Source organism: Scyliorhinus canicula, chromosome 14 (genome assembly GCF_902713615.1).
Source record: "Scyliorhinus canicula chromosome 14, sScyCan1.1, whole genome shotgun sequence".
Taxonomy (NCBI): Eukaryota; Metazoa; Chordata; class Chondrichthyes; order Carcharhiniformes; family Scyliorhinidae; genus Scyliorhinus; species Scyliorhinus canicula.
This window is the reverse complement of record NC_052159.1, coordinates 96271106-96292213: the sequence shown is the minus strand read 5'-3', so window position 1 is coordinate 96292213 and position 21108 is coordinate 96271106. Positions and strand designations below refer to the sequence as shown.

Below are 21108 nucleotides of genomic sequence, written 5' to 3'. Positions count from 1 at the left end.
CCTCGGGTCGCGACCCTGGGTTTGAAAATGACTGTCCTACGCTTTTCCTTTTTACATACCTATGGGAGTGTGCATCGTCCATTTTTATGTTTCGTGCAAGTTTGACTTCATATTCTGTTCTCCCTATCATTATTAGTTTCTTAGTCTGCATTCACTGAATTCTTAAATGCTGCCACACCTCAGGATTCCTACTTTCTTTTGACAACTGTATAAACCTTTGATCTAATACAATCTTTAACTTCATTAACCACAGTTGATTAACTTTTCGTGTTGGTTTATTATGTCTTAAAAATATATATTTGTTGTAAACCAGGTATTATTTCTTTAAATACGAGTCAGAATCTTGGCATAATAACAGTTTGCACAAATTGCCCTTTCACCACCAGAATTTCTTTAAAATCAAACTTATTAAAATTAATTAGCATCAAATTGCCCACCATTTTCCCATCCCGTTTCCTTTTTAAATGAATGATTGAGCTCTGCCTTGGAGGAATTAACAGATTCCACTGCGCATAATGACCACTTTGTGAATTTTTAAAACCAATGTGGATGTTGGAAATATGATGTGAAAATATTGAGACAGGTAGTTTATGCTTGTGCCTAATGGGAGCTGTTTGGTATATGGGAGCTGCATCTTCATTTCAAGCATACTTGACTGGATCATGTTGTGAATGCACAGATACTGTTTTTAATGTCCAGCATTGAAAATACAACTTTTTATTCTGTGCCGTGTCCATAAACCCTGAAACTGTGTTGTCGAGATTGAATCTGAACAGGTATATACCCTACCCAGTGATGTGAGGATTCAGCTGAACTTAAATCACTTCTGTGCTTGGGTGCTGTCAGCTGCTATTAATTCAGCTCCCTGTGGGAACTGGTAAATCCTTCAGGTTCGTACCAAACTGATGTCTGCTTGCCTGATCACTTTTCTCTCATCCTCAAAGATGCTGATTTAGCTTCTAAGCATTTCTATTTACCTCAATAAAAGGTGTCCTTATTGTATGAACCTGGATAGTGAGTGTCATCAAGCTATTTAGCTGCAGGGAGGAGGGGGAGGGGGGACTCCAACCAACATGCTCTTGGAAATAATGACCAGTAGGGGTCACTTGAGTAACAAGGAGCTGGCTGATGTTTTTCTCATCTTGCTTAGGTTTGCTAAGGATATTTAATTTCTGGCAAATCAAATATTGATTCAAAAACCTGTCTGTATGGATCAGTTACATACTCACTTTACCAAAGTAGTCTTTGGGAGATATAATATCTACTGTTTAAACAATATCATTTAAGAAACAATGGTATTTGAAAAAAAGTCACATTTATTCAAATAGTTCCCTGCTATATATTTGATCTTGAAAGGGTTGCTGATGATGAAACTCCCTCTTTGCTTCATAATGAAATGAATTCATATTCAAATGCTATGCTCTGGATGTGTGCTCAATCCATCAATTTTCTATTTTGTTCAAAATGTTCTAGGTGATGGTAGTTGGCAGAGTGTGTGCAGAGAGGACAGAAGTGTACCACCGTCTAAAACATTTTAAATACAACCTGTATCAGCACTGCCGTTCTATTGCTCAGAATGATGATAACCAGGACGAAAATGTGAAAGATTCTGTCAGTAGGGTCTATGAACACCTGGAAGAACAAGCCTGGATTGAAGAGGTAAGCCTTTCCTTGAAATGTGGCATGTTGTTCATTTATTCTACTGGGAAATTAAAAATATAATCTGAGTAAGTAAAGCAGTGAGTGAATTAATAAGATAGTAAGTCCAGAGGCAATAATTAGGTAGGCAAGTAGATGATTAGTTGGTGAATTTCAAGGTTTCTTTTGTTTAAACTGGGGCAGTGGTTTAAATTAGTAGCAGGCTGAAGTAAATTTATAGTTTAACTAGCAAAACCACTTACTGCAACGACAAATATTTCTTGAAAGGTGTTTGTAAACCTGATGCCCTAATTAGTTAAATGAAATTGTCTAACGGTGACAGGGCCAGTGACATATTGCAGCTGTGGTATGTGGATGCTGGTGGACATGATTAACAGCGACCACATCTGCACCAAGCAATGCAGCATGATGAACTTTGGCTGAGAGTGGATTATCTGGCATCTGAGCTTAAGACACTGCGATGCATCAGGGAGAGAGGAAGTTGCCGGAACACTGTGGCTGGGATTCTCCCAGCCCTGGGCCGGGCCGGAGAATCCCCACGAACGGACCACGCCGCCCCAAGATTCTTCGCAGAGCGGAAATTGGCGCCGGCGTGGTTGGCACGGCGCCTCTCTACGTGGCCGGCCCGCCGATTATCCGGCCCGGTTGGGCTAATTGGCCATAAGGAAAGAGGCGAGTCCTGCCGGCGCCATTCTAACCTGCTCTGGGCCGGTGGGACCTCGGCGTGGAAGGGTTGGGGGGGGGGGGGGAGATCCGACGCCGGGGGGCCTCCGGTGTGGCCTGGCCCGCGATCGGGGCCCACCGATCGGCGGGCTGGCCACTGTGCCTGGGGGCCTCCTTTCCTACGCGCCGGCCCTGTAGTCCTGCGCCATGTTGCGTCGGGGCCGGCGCGCTGAAGGAGGCCACTGCGCATGCGTGCGTTGGCACCGGCGCCACTGCACATGTCCTTGTTGGCGCCAGTACCAACGCACACTGTTCGCGCCGGGATCGGCAGCTGGAGCCGCGCCAACCGCTCCAGCGCCGTGCTGCCCCCTGTAAGGGCCAGAATTAAACGTGGGAGCGTTTGGTGTTTACGGCAGCGTGGACACTCTGCCGCGGGATTGGTGAATCACACCCTGTTTTCCAGGAGGTTGTCACACCCTTTAGGTTAGGCACATTAGATTTAGTCCATAGTCAGGACAGGAGGATGTGACTGCAAATGAGGCAGTTATGGGGATCCGGAAGGTAGCACTGGAGGAGCCTCAGCCCATTCACTTGTTCAATAGGTTTGAGGTTCTGCAGTCTGTGTGGATGAGAGCAGGGACTGCAGGGAGGATGAGCAAACTGACCACAGCACCAGGGGAGGGGGAGGGCTGGGTGTCGGAATTCAGGTGGTGGAAGTAAAAAGGAATGCATTTGTTGTTGGGGACAGTTGCCATGGTCCACATAGGTATCAACAACATAGGTAGGACTAAGTAAGAGTACTGCTGAGAAGGTATGAGCAGCCAGGGTCTAAATAAAAAACCAGAACCATAAAAGTAATATGTAACCTGTGGTTTACTAACTGACACGCAAGCAAATTGGCATACTGTGAATAGCATTAGAGAGTTAGGAACGTTGCTCAAAGATTGGTATTGGAGTAATGGATTGCATTTCATGGGGAACTGACTGACACCAGTACTGGGGATTCTGCAATGAGTACCCCAGGATACAGTGGAGGGTGGACACTGATATACTTTATTGTTATAAATTTAGAATACCCAATTATTATATTTCCCATTAAGGGACAGTTTAGCATGTCCAATCCACCTACCTTGCACATCTTTGGGTTATGGGGATGAAACCCACACAGACACGCAGAGAATGTGCAAACTCCACACAGACCCAGGGCTGGGAGGACACTGATATACTTGCGGCTGAATTAGAGATATTGATTGACGAAGGAGTCCTGGATTATGGGCACTGGCTAGAAAATGGAGTTAAGGCCACATTCAGTTTGGCCATGATCTTATTGAATGGTGGACAAGGCATGAGGGGCTAAATGGTCGACTTCTGCTCCTAATTCTTATCCTCTTATGGTTGTATGATGATATTGAACAGTGAAGCAGGCTCGAGTGGTCAAAATGCATATTCCTGCTACTTATGTCCTCCTTTGTACAAAGCAGCTTTAGATCATGGATGTGCAGCTGAGAACTGTGGCTTGCAATTCCTACAGCATGTTGGAACTTCAGGACTCATTGTTTGTCTTCGAGGAGCCACATGTGTAGAGAGATTTTTCACCTTGAAAGAGTGCAGTCAGACCATAGACACCAATGGGCAGGGGACTGGGGAGGGAGGAGCAGCAACGCGTAGAAATACAATTGTTACAGGAGATTCTATTGTTGGGGTCAGACAGCCATTTCTGTAACCATTCAAGCGACATTGTGCTATGTTGCTTCTCTGGTATGAGGTTAAAGGAGATCACAGAGAGGATGCTGAATATGCTGCAAGGGAAAGGGAGTGAGCCAGAAGTTGTGGTACACATCGATACCAACTACATAGCAATTTCTGTAGTCCTTTGGAATAGGTTTCAGGAGCTAGGGCAGGAAGTTATAAAGTAGGACTCGATTACAGTAATCACTGGATTAGTCCCAGCGTCACTCATTGGCAAGAGTTAAAGTAGGAAGATAGGAAGGAGCAATGCATGACAGAGCATGGTGCAGGAGGGAGGACTTCATGTTCCTGAGCCTTTGGGACCAGATCTGGGACAGGAAGTGCTAATTCAAAAAGGAACAGTATTTGGATATATGTTCCCATGGCGAAATCCACTGGTATGGTTGGGAGCATTTATGCTAAATTGGCAGGTAAATTGGGGACAAGCATATGTAAGTAGAAAATAGGAATAATTTGCGGAAAATGAGTGTTGGATATTTTTAGAGAAAGAAATAGTATTTTATCAAACAGGAGCAGACTAAGAAGGACTATGTGGAATACAAAGACAGGTTTTGAATGCACTTAGAATATAGAACATAAGATATATTATGGTGAAGGGTAGGCTGCAGGGAGAGAAGGTGGTGCTGGTTAATGTAAATGCCCCGAATTGGGATGATGCCGGCTTCATGAGGCGCTTGTTGGGCCGCATTCCGGACCTGGAGGCAGGGGGCCTGATCATGGGGGGAGACTTTAACACAGTGCTGGATCCCCCACTGGACCGGTCCAGTTCAAGGACGGGTAGGAGACCGGCGGCGGCCAGAGTGCTGAGGGGGTTTATGGACCAGATGGGAGGGGTGGATCCCTGGAGGTTTGGGAGGCCGAGAGCGCGGGAGTATTCCTTTTTCTCCCATGTCCATAGGGTCTATTCCCGAATAGATTTTTTCATCCTGAGCAGGGGATTGATCCTGAAGGTGCAGGATGCCGAGTACTCGGCCATAGCGATTTCAGACCATGCTCCGCACTGGGTTGATCTGGAGATGGGGGAGGCGCGGGACCAGCGCCCGCTCTGGCGCCTGGATGTGGGGCTGCTGGCTGATGAGGAGGTGTGTAGGAGGGTCCGGGGAAGTATTGAGGGGTATCTTGATACCAATGATACGGGGGAGGTCCGGGTGGGGATGGTCTGGGAGGCTCTGAAAGCAGTGATCCGGGGAGAGCTGATCTCCATCCGGGCCCATAGGGAAAGGAGGGAGAGGAAGGAGAGGGAGAGACTGGTGGGAGAGCTCCTAGATGTGGACAGGAGATACGCGGAGGCACCAGAGGAGGGGTTGCTGGGGGAACGGCGCAGTTTGCAAGCCAAATTTGACTTGTTGACCACCAGAAAGGCGGAGACACAGTGGAGGAGATCGCAGGGCACGGTATATGAGTATGGGGAGAAGGCGAGCAGGATGTTGGCGCATCAGCTCCGCAGGCGAGATGCGGCTAGGGAAATTGGTGGAGTGACGGATAGGGGTGGGAATGTAGTGCAGAAGGGGACAGAAGTAAATGGGGTCTTTAGGGACTTCTACGAGGAACTGTACCGGTCAGAACCTCCGATGGGGAGAGGGGGGATGGAGAGCTTCATGAACAGGCTACGGTTCCCAAGGGTTCAAGAGGAGCTGGTAGAGGGGCTGGGGGTGCCGATAGAGTTGGAGGAGCTAGTCAGGGGGATTGGACAAATGCAGTCAGGTAAGGCGCCGGGGCCGGACGGGTTCCCGGTGGAATTTTATAAAAAGTATGCGGATCTGGTGGGCCCCCTGTTGGTGCGAGCTTTCAATGAGGCATGGGAGGGGGGGCTTTGCCCCCGACGATGTCGCGGGCACTGATCTCTCTGATCCTAAAGCGGGATAAGGACCCCTTGCAGTGTGGATCATACAGGCCTATCTCGCTCCTCAATGTTGACGCTAAGTTGCTGGCGAAGATCCTGGCCACCAGGATAGAGGACTGTGTGCCAGGGGTGATACATGAGGATCAGACAGGATTTGTCAAGGGACGGCAGCTCAACACGAATGTGCGGAGACTGCTAAATGTTATTATGATGCCGGCAGTGGAGGGGGAGGCGGAGATAGTGGTGGCACTGGATGCGGAGAAAGCGTTTGATAGAGTTGAGTGGGGGTACCTGTGGGAGGTGCTGGAGCGGTTCGGATTCGGGGAGGGATTCATCAAATGGGTGAGGCTGCTCTACGCGGCTCCGATGGCGAGTGTAGTTACAAATGGAAGGAGATCGGAGTACTTTAGGCTCTACCGTGGGACCAGGCAGGGGTGCCCCCTGTCCCCCTTGCTCTTTGCACTGGCGATTGAACCTTTGGCTATGGCGTTGAGGGAGTTAGGGAGATGGAGGGGTCTGGTGCGGGGTGGGGAGGAACATCGTGTATCGCTGTATGCGGACGACCTGCTGCTGTATGTGGCGGATCCAGAAGGGGGAATGCCGGGGGTGATGGAGCTGTTAGCGGAATTTGGGGGCTTCTCGGGCTATAAGTTAAATTTAGGCAAGAGTGAGGAATTTGTAGTACACCCGGGTGATCAGGAGGAGGGAGACTCCCATTTAAGAGGGCAGTGAAGAGTTTCAGATACCTGGGGGTGCAGGTGGCCAGGAGTTGGGGGACTGTCCATAAGCTTAATTTTACCAGGCTGGTGGAGCAGATGGAAGAGGAATTTAAAAGGTGGGACATGGTGCCGCTATCGTTGGCGGGTAGAGTGCAGTCCGTCAAAATGACGGTTCTCCCGAGGTTCTTGTTCCTTTTTCAGTGTTTGCCCATCTTCATCCCTAGGGCCTTTTTTAGAAGGGTTACTAGCAGCATCATGAGCTTTGTTTGGGCGCATGGGACCCCGAGGGTGAAGAGGGTCTTCTTGGAGCGGGGTAGAGATGGGGGGGGGGGGGGGGCTGGCGTTACCCAATCTCTCGGGGTATTATTGGGCGGCCAATGTGTCGATGGTGCGTAAGTGGGTTATGGAGGGGGAGGGGGCAGCATGGAAACGGATGGAGAGGGGGGCGTCCTGTGGAGATACAAGCCTGGGGGCCCTGGTAACGGCGCCGTGGCCGCTCCCTCCTACAAGGTATACCACGAGTCCGGTGGTGGCGGCTACCCTCAAGATTTGGGGGCAGTGGAGGCGACATAGGGGAGAAGTGGGGGGCTCGATGGAGGCTCCGTTAAGGGGGAACCATAGGTTCGTCCCGGGGAACATTGATGGGGGATTTCAGGGTTGGTACAGAGCGGGCATCAGACAGCTGAGGGACCTGTTTACTGATGGGAGGTTTGCGAGCCTGGGGGAGTTGGAGGAGAAATTTGGGCTCCCCCCGGGGAGCATGTTCAGGTATCTGCAGGTAAAGGCATTTGCTAGGCGGCAGGTGGAGGGATTCCCTTTGCTTCCTGCGAGGGGGGTGAGCGACAGGGTGCTTTCGGGGGTCTGGGTCGGAGAGGGGAAGATATCTGATATCTACAAGGTTATGCAGGAGGCGGAGGAGGCGTCAGTAGAGGAGCTGAAAGCTAAGTGGGAGGGGGAACTGGGGGAACAGATCGAAGACGGGACATGGGCTGATGCCCTGGAGAGGGTTAATTCTTCCTCCTCGTGTGCGCGGCTTAGCCTCATCCAATTCAAGGTGCTGCACCGGGCCCACGTGACTGGGACAAGGATGAGTAGGTTCTTTGGGGGTGAAGACAGGTGTGTCAGGTGCTCGGGGAGTCCAGCGAACCATGCCCATATGTTCTGGGCATGCCCGGCGCTGGAGGAGTTCTGGAAGGGGGTGGCGAGGACAGTGTCGAGGGTGGTAGGATCCAGGGTCAAGCCAGGCTGGGGACTCGCGATTTTTGGGGTTGGGATGGAGCCGGGAGTGCAGGAGGCGAAAGAGGCCGGTGTGCTGGCCTTTGCGTCCCTATTAGCCCGGCGAAGGATCTTGCTACAATGGAAGGATGCGAGGCCCCCAAGCGTGGAGACCTGGATCAATGACATGGCGGGTTTCATTAAGCTAGAGAAGGTCAAATTCGCCCTGAGAGGATCGGTACAAGGGTTCTTTAGGCGGTGGCAACCTTTTCTCGACTTTCTGGCTCAACGATAGGGTACGGGGACAGTAGCAGCAGCAACCTGGGGGGGGGGGGGTGGAAAAGGTGGGGGGGGCGGCGGACGATGACTATGTTTGTTTAGTTAATTTAAATTTATCTTGAAGTTCTTTTGTTGTTCATTGGGGTTGGGGGGGTGGGGGGATGTGATACATGCGTCGATACGGTCTGGGGATGGTACGGTTATTATGGGTTATTTTGTTGCATTTCATTGTTTGTCGTTATGTTTTATATTTTCTGTAAAGAATTCCAATAAAAATTATATTTAAAAAAAAGAATATAGAACATACAGTGCAGAAGGAGGCCATTCGGCCCATCAAGCCTGCACCGACCCACTTAAGCCCTCATTTCCACACTATCCCCGTAACCCAGTAACCCCTCCTAACCTTTTTGGTCACTAAGGGCAATTTAACATGGCCAATCCACCTAACCTGCACGTCTTTGGACTGTGGGAGGTAACCGGAGCACCCGGAGGAAACCCCACGCAGACACGCGGAGAACGTGCAGAATACGCACAGTGACCCAGCGGGGAATCGAACCTGGGACCCTGGCACTGTGAAGCCACAGTGCTATCCACTTGAGCTACCTTGCTGCCCACTTATTGTAAACGCATGAAGTGTGGTGAATACATTTTGTGAGTATCCTTGTGGGAACATGATGTTGTGGCAATAATGGAAACATAGATTAAAAATGGAGATTAAAAACAGAAATTGCTAGATAAACTGAGCAGGTCTGGGAGCATCTGTGCAGGGGGAAACCGAGTTCCCGTTTCAAAACTGTGGTTGAGTGCCATTTTAAGGGGGCTAGTTCCCGAAGGTCATGTGACTAGGGCCATTCTCGCTGGAGTGCGCGAATCTGGGGCTGAGCATGGGTTTTATCGTTGGTTAGGCATTTGGAGTTGTGGAGTAAGGTAGCCTTTATCTCACTCTCTGTAAATTGTTATTTGCCAGAACAAACCGTTTATTCATTGATCTACTTGGTGGTCGTCAGTCTTTCAAGATACTACATTTGGCGACGAGGACCAAATGAGGCAAAGTCATTCAGCAGTCTGGGAGTGTCGAAATGCCTTTTTTTGGGAAACTTGAGCCATTCAGTCCTAACACTGAGCAGTGGGTGCTACATGTCGAATTCCTGCGCTATTCCTTTAAGGCCAATGACATTGTGGGGGTGGGGGATGGTGAGGAAGAGCGGCAAAGGGTAATCCTATTCACAGACTCTGCGGCCCCATCCTGTAACCTAATTTAGAGTCTGACTTCTCCAGATGCCCTCGAATCAAAAGCTTTTGAGGAGCTTGTGGAATTAGTAAAGGGACATTATCACCCAAAGCCCTCAATAATGATGCAACAATACAAATTTAATTCAGTGACAAGAGCCTGAGAGGAGACGATAGCGGTGTTTGTGGCATGCCTAAAACGAATAGCATTGCAGTCAATGACATGTTGAAAGACAGGCTAGTCTGTGGTGTTAAGAACAAGACCATACAAAATAAATTGTTAGCAGAAGCAGAGATTATCTTAAAGAAAACAGTAGAGGTTGCCCAGGTTACGGAAAGTGCTGAAAGTGAAGCCATGGAACTGCAGAGCGTGTCAGGAGGTGAGGTCCACCAGATTTGATGGGAAGCTGCTGGCGAATTATTATGGCAAATGTATTCCTAATCTTTCTATAATGTTCGCACCACAACACACACTACTCAAGAAGCACCAGAGGTCGTATTGGAGAGAGCATCAGAAAGAAGCCTTCAAACATGTCAAAGCAGCTCTGCAGTCATTCAGGCTATTGGTTCATTTTGAGCCCTCAAAATTGATCATTCTTACCTGTGGCACACTTTTTATGGAATTGTAGCGATTTTAGCGCATAAGACGGAAGATGGTGCAGAAAGACCTATTGTCCATGCCTCAAGGATCTGATCGATGCTGAACAAAATGACTCACAAATCGAAATTGAGGGTCGAGCCATAATCTTTGGAGTGAAAAAGTTTCATCAGTAGATCTATGGACAACATTTAACAGTAGTTACTGACTACAAATCTCTGTTGGGCTAATTAGGAATGATAAGGCAGGGCAGCACGGTGGCGCAGTGGGTTAGCCCTGCTGCCTCACGGCACCAAGGTCCCAGGTTCGATCGTGGCTCTGGGTCACTGTCCGTGTGGCGTTTGTACATTCTTCCCGTGTCTGTGTGGGTTTCACCCCTACAATCCAAAGATGTGTAGGCTAGGTGGATTGGACATGTTAAATTGCCCCTTAATTGGAAAAAATGAATTGGGTACTCTAAATTTATAAAAAAGGAAGGATAAGGCCATTTCCCCCATAGCTTCAGCTAGGTTGTTTTATTTGCAGCCTACGAGCATATGTTTCAACATAGACCGGCACACACATTTCAAACGCCTTCCCTTACCCAAAAGTATACCATCTCCACCAGTACCATAGGAAATTGGTCTTGCTTTAAACTTCTCGATCCGTTGCCAGTGCTGGCGCGACAGGTCAAGTTTTGGGTCCAAAAGACCCCATATTATCTTGAGTCAAACCCATCAATCCCCATGGCTGATATCATGATAACAGGTCAGAGCAGTTACGACCCTTCCAGACAAGAAAAGACAAGTTAAGTTGGGAAGACAGTATTATTATGGGAAGCAAGGGTGGTCGTTCCCACTCCTGCTGGACAACTATTATTGCAAGAACTACATTGTGCCCATTCTGGGATGACAAAGATGAAAATGCTCGTAAGCAGCCTAGGATGGCTATCGACACAGAGAATCTGGTCAAACAATGTGATCAAGTCAAATGCAGCAAACCTGCCCTTTGTGACCTTAATGCGCCCTAGGGATTGGCCAGGTCGACTGTGGCTACAACCATATATCCATCTTGCAGGCCCATTCATCGGCTCCATGTTCTTTTTTTAAAATAAACATTTAATTGAGGTATTTATGGTTTTATAACAACAACAGAATAAACAATGTACATGAGAATATAAACATAGTGCAAAAGCCGCCTTTCTCCAAACAGAGAAAGCTAGCCATGTCAGTTAGCCAGGTCTCTGTCTTCGGGGTGCAGTTACCAATGCCCCCAAACTAGTGCCCTTGCATGATGCCACCTCCACTCGCTCCCACACCGACCACCACCCACTTCCTAATCGTGGCTATATTCGCTGCCCAGTAATAATTACTAAAGTTTGGGAGTGCCAGCCCGCCCTCCCCCCGGCCCAGTTCCAGCATTTCCTTTTTACTCGCGGGGTCTTACCCGCCCATACAAAGCCAGTGATCACCTTATCGACCCGTCTAAAGAAGGACCGCAGAATAAAGATGGGGAGACTCTGAAACACAAACAGGAATCTCGGGAGTCTTCACCATCTGCACTCTCCCAGCCAGTGACGACGGAAATCATCCTTCATTTGGTCTGCTAATCGGGCCAAATTTAACTTGTGTAGCCGTTCCCATTCACGCGCCACCTGTATGCCTAGGTACCTGGAAAGCTTCCCCCTACCACCCTAAACGGCAGCTCCCCCAATCGCCTCTCCTGTCCCCTTGCCTGGATCGCAAACATCTTGGGCGGTATTCTCCGCTCCTGATAAAAATCGGGATGGCCGTTGTGAAATCGGCCGAGGTTCACGACGGCATCGGGGCCCGCTCCCCGCACCTAATTCACCCCCACCCGGGGGGGCTAGGAGCGCCCCCGTCGTTCCCGGCCCCGACCTCGTCACGCCGGAAATGAAGCGGAAACGCCGCTTTTCTGATGTCATCCGTGCATGCGCGGGTTGCCGGTTCCAACCCGCGCATGCGCGGATGACATTAGCGTGCAGACAGCACGAACCCGCGCATGCGCGGTGCTGTCTTTCTCCACCGCCGCCCGGCAAGACGTGGCGGCTTGATCTTGCCGGGCGGCGGAGGGGAAAGAGTTTGTCCGTTTTGGACGCTGGCCCGACGATCGGTGGGCACCAATCGTGGGCCTGTCCCCTCCCGAGCACAGTCGCGGTGCTCCCGTCCAAATCGGGCCCCTAGATGCCCCAAACGGGCATCTGGCGCCCGTTTCACGAATGCAGCGACCAGGTGGGGCAGCACAGTAGCATAGTAGTTAGCATAAATGCTTCACAGCTCCAGGGTCCCAGGTTCGATTCCCGGCTGGTTCACTGTCTGTGCGGAGTCTGCACGTCCTCCCCGTGTGTGCGTGGGTTTCCTCCGGGTGCTCCGGTTTCCTCCCACAGTCCAAAGATGTGCGGGTTAGGTGGATTGGCCATGATAAATTGCCCGTAGTGTCCTAATAAAGGAAGGTGGGGGGGGGGGGGGGGGGGGGTGTTGTTGGGTTACGGGTATAGGGTGGATACGTGGGTTTGAGTAGGGTGATCATTGCTCGGCACAACATTGAGGGCCGAAGGGCCTGTTCTGTGCTGTACTGTTCTGTGTTCTATGTTCTATGAAACGGGCGTGAATGGCCGGCCGCTCGGCCCGTCGGGCTTGGAGAATCGCCGTTCGCCGTGAAAAACGGCGAGCGCCAATTTTTCCGAGTGGGCGGGGGAGAATCGCTGGGGGCGCCAGGGGGGCGTAAAAAATGTCGGGAGGCCCTCCCACGATTCTCCCATGCCACTTGGGGAGTGGAGAATTCCGCCCCTCACTTTTCCCCATATTCAGTTTATACCCCGAAAATCAGCCAAATTCCCTCAGAATCCTCATAATTTCTTCCATCCCTTCTAGTGGGTCCGAAACACATTGGAGCAGGTCGTCTGCGTATAGCGAGACTCTGTGTTCCACTCCTCCTGAGACCAGCCCCTTCCAGCCCCTTGAGGCTCTCAGCGCAATTGCCAGCGCCTCTATGGCCAGCGTAAACAGCAGTGGGGAGAGGGGGCATCCCTGTCTCGTCAGCCGATGCAGCCTGAAATAGTCCTATCCGTCCGTATACTCGCCATAGGAGCCTGATACAGCAACCTGACCCAGTCAATGAAGCCCTGCCCAAATCCAAACCGCCCCAGTACCTCCCACAGATATTCCAATTCCACCTAATCAAATGCCTTCTCTGCGTCCATTGCGACCTCCACCTTCCTACCTTTGGGGGCATCATAATCACATTTAACAACCTTCTTACGTTGGCCACCAACTGCTTATCCTTAACTAATCCCGTTTGGTTCCCAATCATGTCCGGAACGCAGATTCAATCCTAGAGGACAGGATTTTGGCCAACAGTTTGGCATCCACATTTAGTAAGGATTTTGGCCTATAGGACCCGCATAGCTCCGGGTCCTGGTCCCGTTTCAGGATCAATGAGACAGTGGCCTGTGACATCGTCGGGGGAAGCGCCCCTCGCTCCCTTGCCTCATTGAATATCCTCATCAACAGCGACCCCAATATCCCAGAGACATCTTTATAGAACTCCACTGGGTAGCCGTCCGGCCCGGGGCTTTACCCGACTGCATGGCCTTCAGACCATCTACTATTTCCTCCAACCCGATCGGAGCGCCCAGCCCTTCTACCAACCCACCGTCCATCTTCGGGAACTTCAGCCCCCCCCCCCTTAAAAATGCCTCATCCCCTCTGGCCCAGCTGGGGGTTTCGACTCGTGCAACCTGCTGTAAAACTCCTTGAACGCCTATTAACCCCTGCTGAATCTCCCACCAGATTCCTGTCTCCATCCTTTACTTTCCCGATCTCCCTGGCTGCTTCCCTCTTTCTGAGCTGTTGTGCAAGCATTCTGCTGGCCTTCTCTCAATGTTCATAAATCGCACCCCGCTCCTTCCTCAGCCTCTCCATCGCCTTCCCTGTATTTAACAAGCCAAGCTCCACCTGTAGCCTCTGTCGCTCCCTTAGAAGCCCTTCCTCTGGGGTCTCCGCATACCTCCTGTCAAACTGCAATATCTCCTTTATCAGTCGGTCCGTCTCTGCTCTGTCTGCCTTCTCCCTGTGGGCCTGTATTGAGATCAGCTCCCCTCTAACCACCGTCTTCAATGCCTCACAGACCACTCCTGCCAAAACTTCACCTGTGTCGTTAACTTCCAGGTAGTTCTGAATACATTTCCTCAACCGCTCACACACCCCTTCATCAGCTAAAAGTCCCATGTCCAGCCTCCAGTGCGGGCGCTGGCTACTCTCCTTGATAACCTCCAGGTCAACCCAGTGAGGGGCATGATTCGAGATTGTGATCACCGAATACCCCATGTCCACTACCCTCATCAGTAGAGCCCTGCTCAAAAAAAAAAAGTCAATCCGGTGGAGCTGGAGGTGGCGATGCTGAGAGACCAGCAGTAAAGGCTCCTGGAGAAGGTGGAGGACCGAGAGAACAGGTCCCGTCGGCAGAACTTGAGAATCGTACACTTTATGCACATTGAGTAGAAGGAGTACTCCTTCACTCTCGGCCGCCCAAATCTCCACAGGTCCACCCCCCCCCCCCCACCCCTATTTGCTCCATTAAACCCCTTTAGCTCCTTTGCCATTGCTGGTACCCTGCCTGTCCTTGAGCTCGACCGGTCTAGCCCACCGTCGATGACTGTGTTAAAATACCCCCCCCCCCCCATGACCAATTTATGCGAATCCAGGTCCGGGATCTTCCCCAACATCATCTTTATAAACTCCACATCATCCCAATTTGGTGCATACACATTCACTAGTACCAACGGCAGCCCCGCCAGCTTCCCACTGACCATAATGTACCGGCCTCCCACATCTGCAACTATTCTTCCCGCCTCGAATAACACTCGCTTATTAATCAGGATCGCGACCCCTCCAGTCTTAGAGTCCAGACCCGAGTGAAAAACCTGTCCGACCCATCCCTTCCTTAATCTAATTTGATCAGTTACTCTAAGGTGCGCCTCCTGCAACATTACCACGTCAGCCTTCGGTCCCCTCAAATGCGCGAACATGCATGCCCTCTGAACCGGCCCATTTAGCCCTCTTATGTTCCATGTCATCAGCCTCGTTGGGGGGCTTATCACCCCTTCCCCCCTTCGCTGATCAGCCATCAACCTTCTTGGGCCAGTATCCAGCCTGCATCCCACACATCTGCCGGCCCGGCCCAGGCAGCCTCCACTCCCGACATTCTTTCTGTTCCACAGCAAAGGTCCCTCCTCCGTCAGCAGAACATTTTCCCCCTTCCCCTCTCAGCAACAGCATTACGTAAACCAACCCCTTCAACAAGCATAACATCTGCTCACCCCCCACTGTGCTTCTGTAAGCTAGCCCGCCCAGCTAGCTTGGTGACCCTTGCCCATGGCGCCAGACATTCTCCCACCTATTGTTACCTCTCCCCCGCCCGGACACACATATGCAAAAGAAAAATAATCTCAACACAATTGCCCGAAAATAAAACGCAAAAAACAAGGAAAAGATCAAACGGAAGATCCAACATCTGCCATTCGCACCTCCATTCCCCCATCAGTGGAAATGTAAACTTTAACTCACTCAGCTCTGCAACAAGCCCCAAATCAATACAGAAGGCATGGCAGATAATGTCTGAAAAACAAGAAACTTTTTTTTTTACTTGAGCTCTGTAGCGAAGTTCAAAGACCTCCGACCACACCCAGTCCTTTCCTTCTAGTAAAGTCCATCGCTTCCTCGGGCGACTCAAAATGAAAATGTTGCTCCTCATACATGACCCAAAGATGGGCCGGATACAGTAGTCCAAACTTCACCTTTTTCTTGAAAAGGGTCGACTTTATCTGGTTGAACCCCGCTCTTCTCCTGGCCACCTCCGCACTCAAATCCTGATAGATCCACAGGATACTATTCCTCCATTTACAACTCTGTGTCTGCCTGGCCCACCGTCAAATACGCTCCTTGTCCAAGTACCTGTGGAAACTCACCACCAATGCCCTCAGCTGGGGGTGGGGGGGGGGGGGGGAGAGAGAATGTCAGTGCAGCTTCCCCGCGAGCGCTCAATGAGCCCTGTCCACCTCCAAGGGTCGGGAAAACGTCCCATCCCCCAGTAGCTTCTCGAACATGCCCGCTATGCACGCCCCTGCGTCCATTCCTTTGGATCCCTCCGGGAGACCAACGATTCTCAAGTTCTGCTGGCGGGACCTGTTCTGTAGGCCTCCACTTTCTCCACTTTTCTGCTGGTCTCTCAACATCCCCACCTCTAGCTCCACTGCTCTTTGATGGTCCTCCTGCTCAGCCAGCGCCTTCTCCACTTTCTGGATCTCCTGCTGTTGGGCATCCAATCTAAGTTCCAGCCGCACAAATCGGGTCCAAGCATTCCTGTTTCTGCTTGGCGAAGCCCTCCTGAATGAACTGCGTCAGCTGCTCTGTAGACCGCTGGGTCGTCAAGCCAGGACCCCGGTCGCCCGCCATGCTTTCTCCCGCTGCAGCTTCAGCCCAAGCCTTCTCTGTTCGCCTATTTCTTCCTTTGCGAGCACTTCTGGTCCGCCTCTCCATGCACTGATGTAGGAATCCACTCCACAATTGCCTCCACCATCAATTTGCCAAATCAAATCTGACAAAAAATCGGGGGAAAAGGTCCAAAGGTCCGACCCGAGCGGGAGCCACCAAATGTGCGACCTACTCCTTCATAGCCGCCACCGGAAGTCCGGGCTCCTATGTTCTTGTTCAGCATAGATGCTCACTCCAAGTGGCTGGTAATACACAAAATGAAGTCCGCAACCTCATCATCAATGGCAGAAGCATTGCGACAGACATTCGCCACCCATGGGTTGCCTGAGGAGCTGGTCTCCGAAAATGGGACTGCTTTTACTAGTGAAGAGTTTCAACATTTCATGAGAACCAACGCCTCCCTTCCACCCTGCGTCAAATGGACTGGCTGAGAAAGTCACCCAAACATTCAAAGCTGCCATGAGGAAACAGTCAGCGGCCTCTCTGCAGACCAGACTGGCCCATTTCCCGCTCACCATTGAACAATGCCTCATGTCACCACAGGTGTTACACCCGCTGAGTTATTAATGGGCAGGACCCATTAGAACATGGCTGGATCTGATATTTTCAAATTTGGCCGGGTGGGTGGAGGTAAAACAGAACGCACAGAAGAAATATCACAACTCGAGAAGACCAGGGAGAATATTTGAGGTGGGCGACTTGGTCTAGCCAAAGAATTTTGGTGCTGGTCCAAATTGGATCCCTGGAACAGTCGTGGCCAGAACAGTTCCAGTGTCATATGAGATAAGGGTGAAGAAACACCTGGACCATTTGAGAAGGAGAGAATGGCACAGTGAACCAGTGGGGCAGCCCACACCTAGTACGCCTGTCAGTGATATTGCTATGGATTGAAGTAATGCTGAAGCTAGCTACCCTGAGGAAGAGCACAGTAATATTCAGAGGGAACTGGGTAAATTATCTGCATGGATGCACCTTTGCAAATCAAGAGTCAACTCATTTAGGTTCAAACCAAAGTTACCTCTGTTGGGTTAGCAGCTGTTAGTGAATTGTGACACTCCCAAACGATGAGTAAGTCCCCAGACCGACTTACATTATAAGAGACTATGCTGAGATGCATCTGTCGTATAATGATGTAAATAGTTGCATTGTTGTTGTAATGTGTTAATTAGGGACTTAAAGTGGGAGCTTTGTGGTAGCATGCCCCGTTAAGGGGACAGGTTCTTGGAGGGACATGTGGTGCGTAGGGCCAATCGGGCCAGAGGGCACGAACCCTGGGCCTGAGCGTGTGTTTTATTGTTAGTTATGAGTTTTGAGTGGTAGAGTACAGTATCCTTTATCTCACTCTCTGTAAATAGTTATTTACCTCAATAAACCATTTATTCATTAATCTACTTGGTCGGCAGTCTTTCAAGATACCACAGACTCGTCAACTCTATTTCTCTCTCCACAAATCCTGCCAGTTCTGCTAAGTTTATCTCGTATTTTCTTTTTTTATTTCAGATTTTCAGCATCCACAGTATTTTGCTTTTATTAAAAATGGTGATGACTGTGCACTTAACGTCCACAGCGACAAAGTGGTTAGAAAAAATAAGGAAGGAAAATTATGAGGCGGGGTGGCAGCGCTGATTTAAGGAAGACACGGTAGTGTTGAAAAGAAAGGATGTCCTTGAGGGGCCAAGGATGGTCTCTATTTGGGAGAGTTAAGAAGCACAAAATGTATGAGCATGTGACCAGGGTGTTCTGTCAGCCTCCAAACAATGAGGGAGAGCTAGAGGAGTAAATCTGTATGGAAATCAAAGATACGGAAGAACTGTAGTGTGATGATACTGGGGGGACTTCAATCCCCAAATTTTGATTGGGAAAACTTTAGAGTGAAGGGTAAGGAGATGAAGGAATTTTAAAAATATGATCAGGAAAACTTCCTTGACAAGTAGGTTCTCGATCCAACTATAACACCAACATTGCAGGATCTGGGGAATGAGGTAGACCAAGTGTCTGGGGGAACACTTGGGTAACGGTGATCATCACATCATAAGATTTAGATAATGAAGAAGAGCAAGGAGCAATCCAGAGAAGAGATTCTAAATTGTAAGGGGACAGGAAGAGGTCGAGCCAGATTACATGTAGTCAACGTTTAACAGGAAAATCTGGAATGAAATGATTGATTGCCTTTAAAGAATATGTACAGGCTAGGAATATTCCAACAAGAGGGAGAGGCAGGGAAACCAAAGTTAGGCTATCTGGATGATGACAAAGATGTGTGGTTTTACAGAGTTGGGAGGATGCCACAGACATTTAAAAATGGCGGGCAGGACCTGGATGTGGAAGTCCCATCCCCATTTCCGACATCCCAATTTTACAAGTAGGAGAAGGGGAGTGGGGTACGATTAACACAGGCAGGAATACTGAACTCAGCAGGGCATTTGAACATAATGCTGAGTTTGGACTGACCCTATTTTGATTGTTGACAGCGCTAACCCGGAATGTAGAAGTCATGACACTCTTGAAGCGTGAAAAAGGTCAATATAACTGTAATGATCTGAGGTTTTTAAAATCTCCCATACTTTAAATTATGAAAGAAATTGCTGCAGCTCTCATTGATTGGTTTAAAAAAAGCTTCTGCTGGACTGCTTTGATTGACATACTATCTGGTACAACATCTGTTTGTGCAGTTTCAATAAAGTTCTTTTGACATTTCCCGAAGAGCAAATTCATTATATATGCTTTGCTGAGTTTCAAATATTACAATTCTCTCAACAGGGGCTTCTGAGTTCACAGTTTGATTGAAATCTTAAAGAGGCTATTAAAGTAATAGGAGTATGAACGGAAGTTTTGTTGTTTTCATGAGAGTAATCACTAAAGTAAATTTTAAAACTTTGATGCTTTCGTAAGTGGGAATCTGTATAGTGTCAGCAGTATTACATTTTTACAAAGCTTATTTTATTTATTCTTCACGTGGCTCCTGAGGTCTGCCTGTGGTATGTACTGAGTGAATGGCATGGATGGTACGAGTGAGCATGGTGGGCGGGTGGGGGAGATATGAGGAATGAGGGCCAAAGTGTCTGAAATCTTCGAGAACAAATGGTTCAAAGGCCCAGAAAAGTGGGGTGGGAGGGACTTCTAACTAGACACTGCAGTCCCCGTCTACTCTGGGGCTGCCTATGTTGAGTTCTGGGGTTGTCATTTTCCAACGGCACCTCTCCAATCCTCATCCCACCTGAACCCAGAGCAAAAACCTTGCGATTTCAGTGTACGTTTTGCTGAGCGGGTGCAGCAAGTAGGGACATCTCCTAAAAAAATGTCTGGGCCATAGAAAAGGGTAAAACATACAAAAAGAGGGTGCATGATGAATTATTCATCTTGTAAATGGTACACTCAGCCGCCACTGTGTAGAGACTGATTTGTGGATGGTGTTCCAATCAAGCGGGTTACTTTGTCCTGGATGGTGTTGAGCTTCTTGAGCATTGTTGGAGCTACACTTATCCAGGCAAGTGGAGAGTATTCCATTACACTCCTGTCTTGTAGCTGGTGGACAGGCTTTCGGGAATCAGGAGGAGAGTTACTTGCTGCAGAATTCCAGCCATGCCTCCTGCAGCCATATTTATATGGTTGGTTCAGTTCAATGGTAACCCCCAGGATGTTGATAGTTTCATAGAATTTACAGTGCAGAAGGAGGCCATTCGGCCCATCGAGTCTGCACCGGCTCTTGGAAAGAGCACCCTATCCAAGGCAAACACCTCCACCCTATCCCCATAACCCAATAACCCACTAAGGGAAATTTTGGACACTAAGGGCAATTTATCATGGCCAATCCACCTAACCTGCACATCTTTGGACTGTGGGAGGAAACCGGAGCACCCGGAGAAACCCACGCACACACAGGGAGGATGTGCAGACTCCGCACAGACAGTGACCCAAGCCGGGAACCGAACCTGGGACCCTGGAGCTGTGAAGCCATTGTGCTATCCACAATGCTACCGTGCTGCCCTAATAGTGCAGGATTCAGCAAAGGTAATGCCATTGAATGTCAAGAGGTGATGATTAAATAATCTGTTGTTGGAGATGGTCATTGTCTGGCACTGGTGTGCCATGAACATTCTTTTCCATTTGTCAGCCCAAGCCTGGATATTGTCCAATTCTTGCTTTATTTTGAACTGCTTCAGTATCTGAGGAGTCGTGAATTATGCTGAACATTGTGCGATCATCAGCAAACATCCCCACTTCTGACTTTGTGATAGAAGGAAGGTCATTGATGAAGCAGCTGAAGATGTCTGGGGTGAGGAACTCCTGCAGTGATGTCTTGGGACTGAGATGATTGACCAACAGCCGCAACCATCTTTCTTTGCGCTGTATGATCCCCAGCAGAGATGCGTTATCCCCATTGACTCCAGTTTTGCTAGGGCACCTGGATGCCACTCATGGTCAAATGCTGCCCAGATAAGAGCTGAACATACCTCTTCAGTTCAGCTCTTTAGTTTATGTTTGGATCCAGCGTGCAATGAAATCAGGAGATGGGTGACCCTGGTGGAACCCAAACTGAGTGTCTGTGAGCATGTTATTGTAACTAAGTGCTGCTTGATAAGCACTGTCAATGACCCCTTCCATCACTTTGTTGAATGATCGAGTGTAAAGGGCCTCACTCCATACCTCATCATCCAG

The 21108-nt window shown here is 49.5% G+C and overlaps 1 protein-coding gene across 1 annotated transcript in view; it reads left to right on the top strand.

The window, feature by feature from the left end:
* The window catches only part of ccdc82 (coiled-coil domain containing 82), a 144845-nt gene that overhangs the window by 89621 nt on the left and 34116 nt on the right, over positions 1-21108 (top strand). Inside the window, exon 7 of the mRNA XM_038818712.1 lies at positions 1474-1659. Within this exon, the coding sequence (XP_038674640.1) occupies positions 1474-1659 (186 nt within the window). The remainder of the gene's footprint in view (positions 1-1473; positions 1660-21108) is intronic.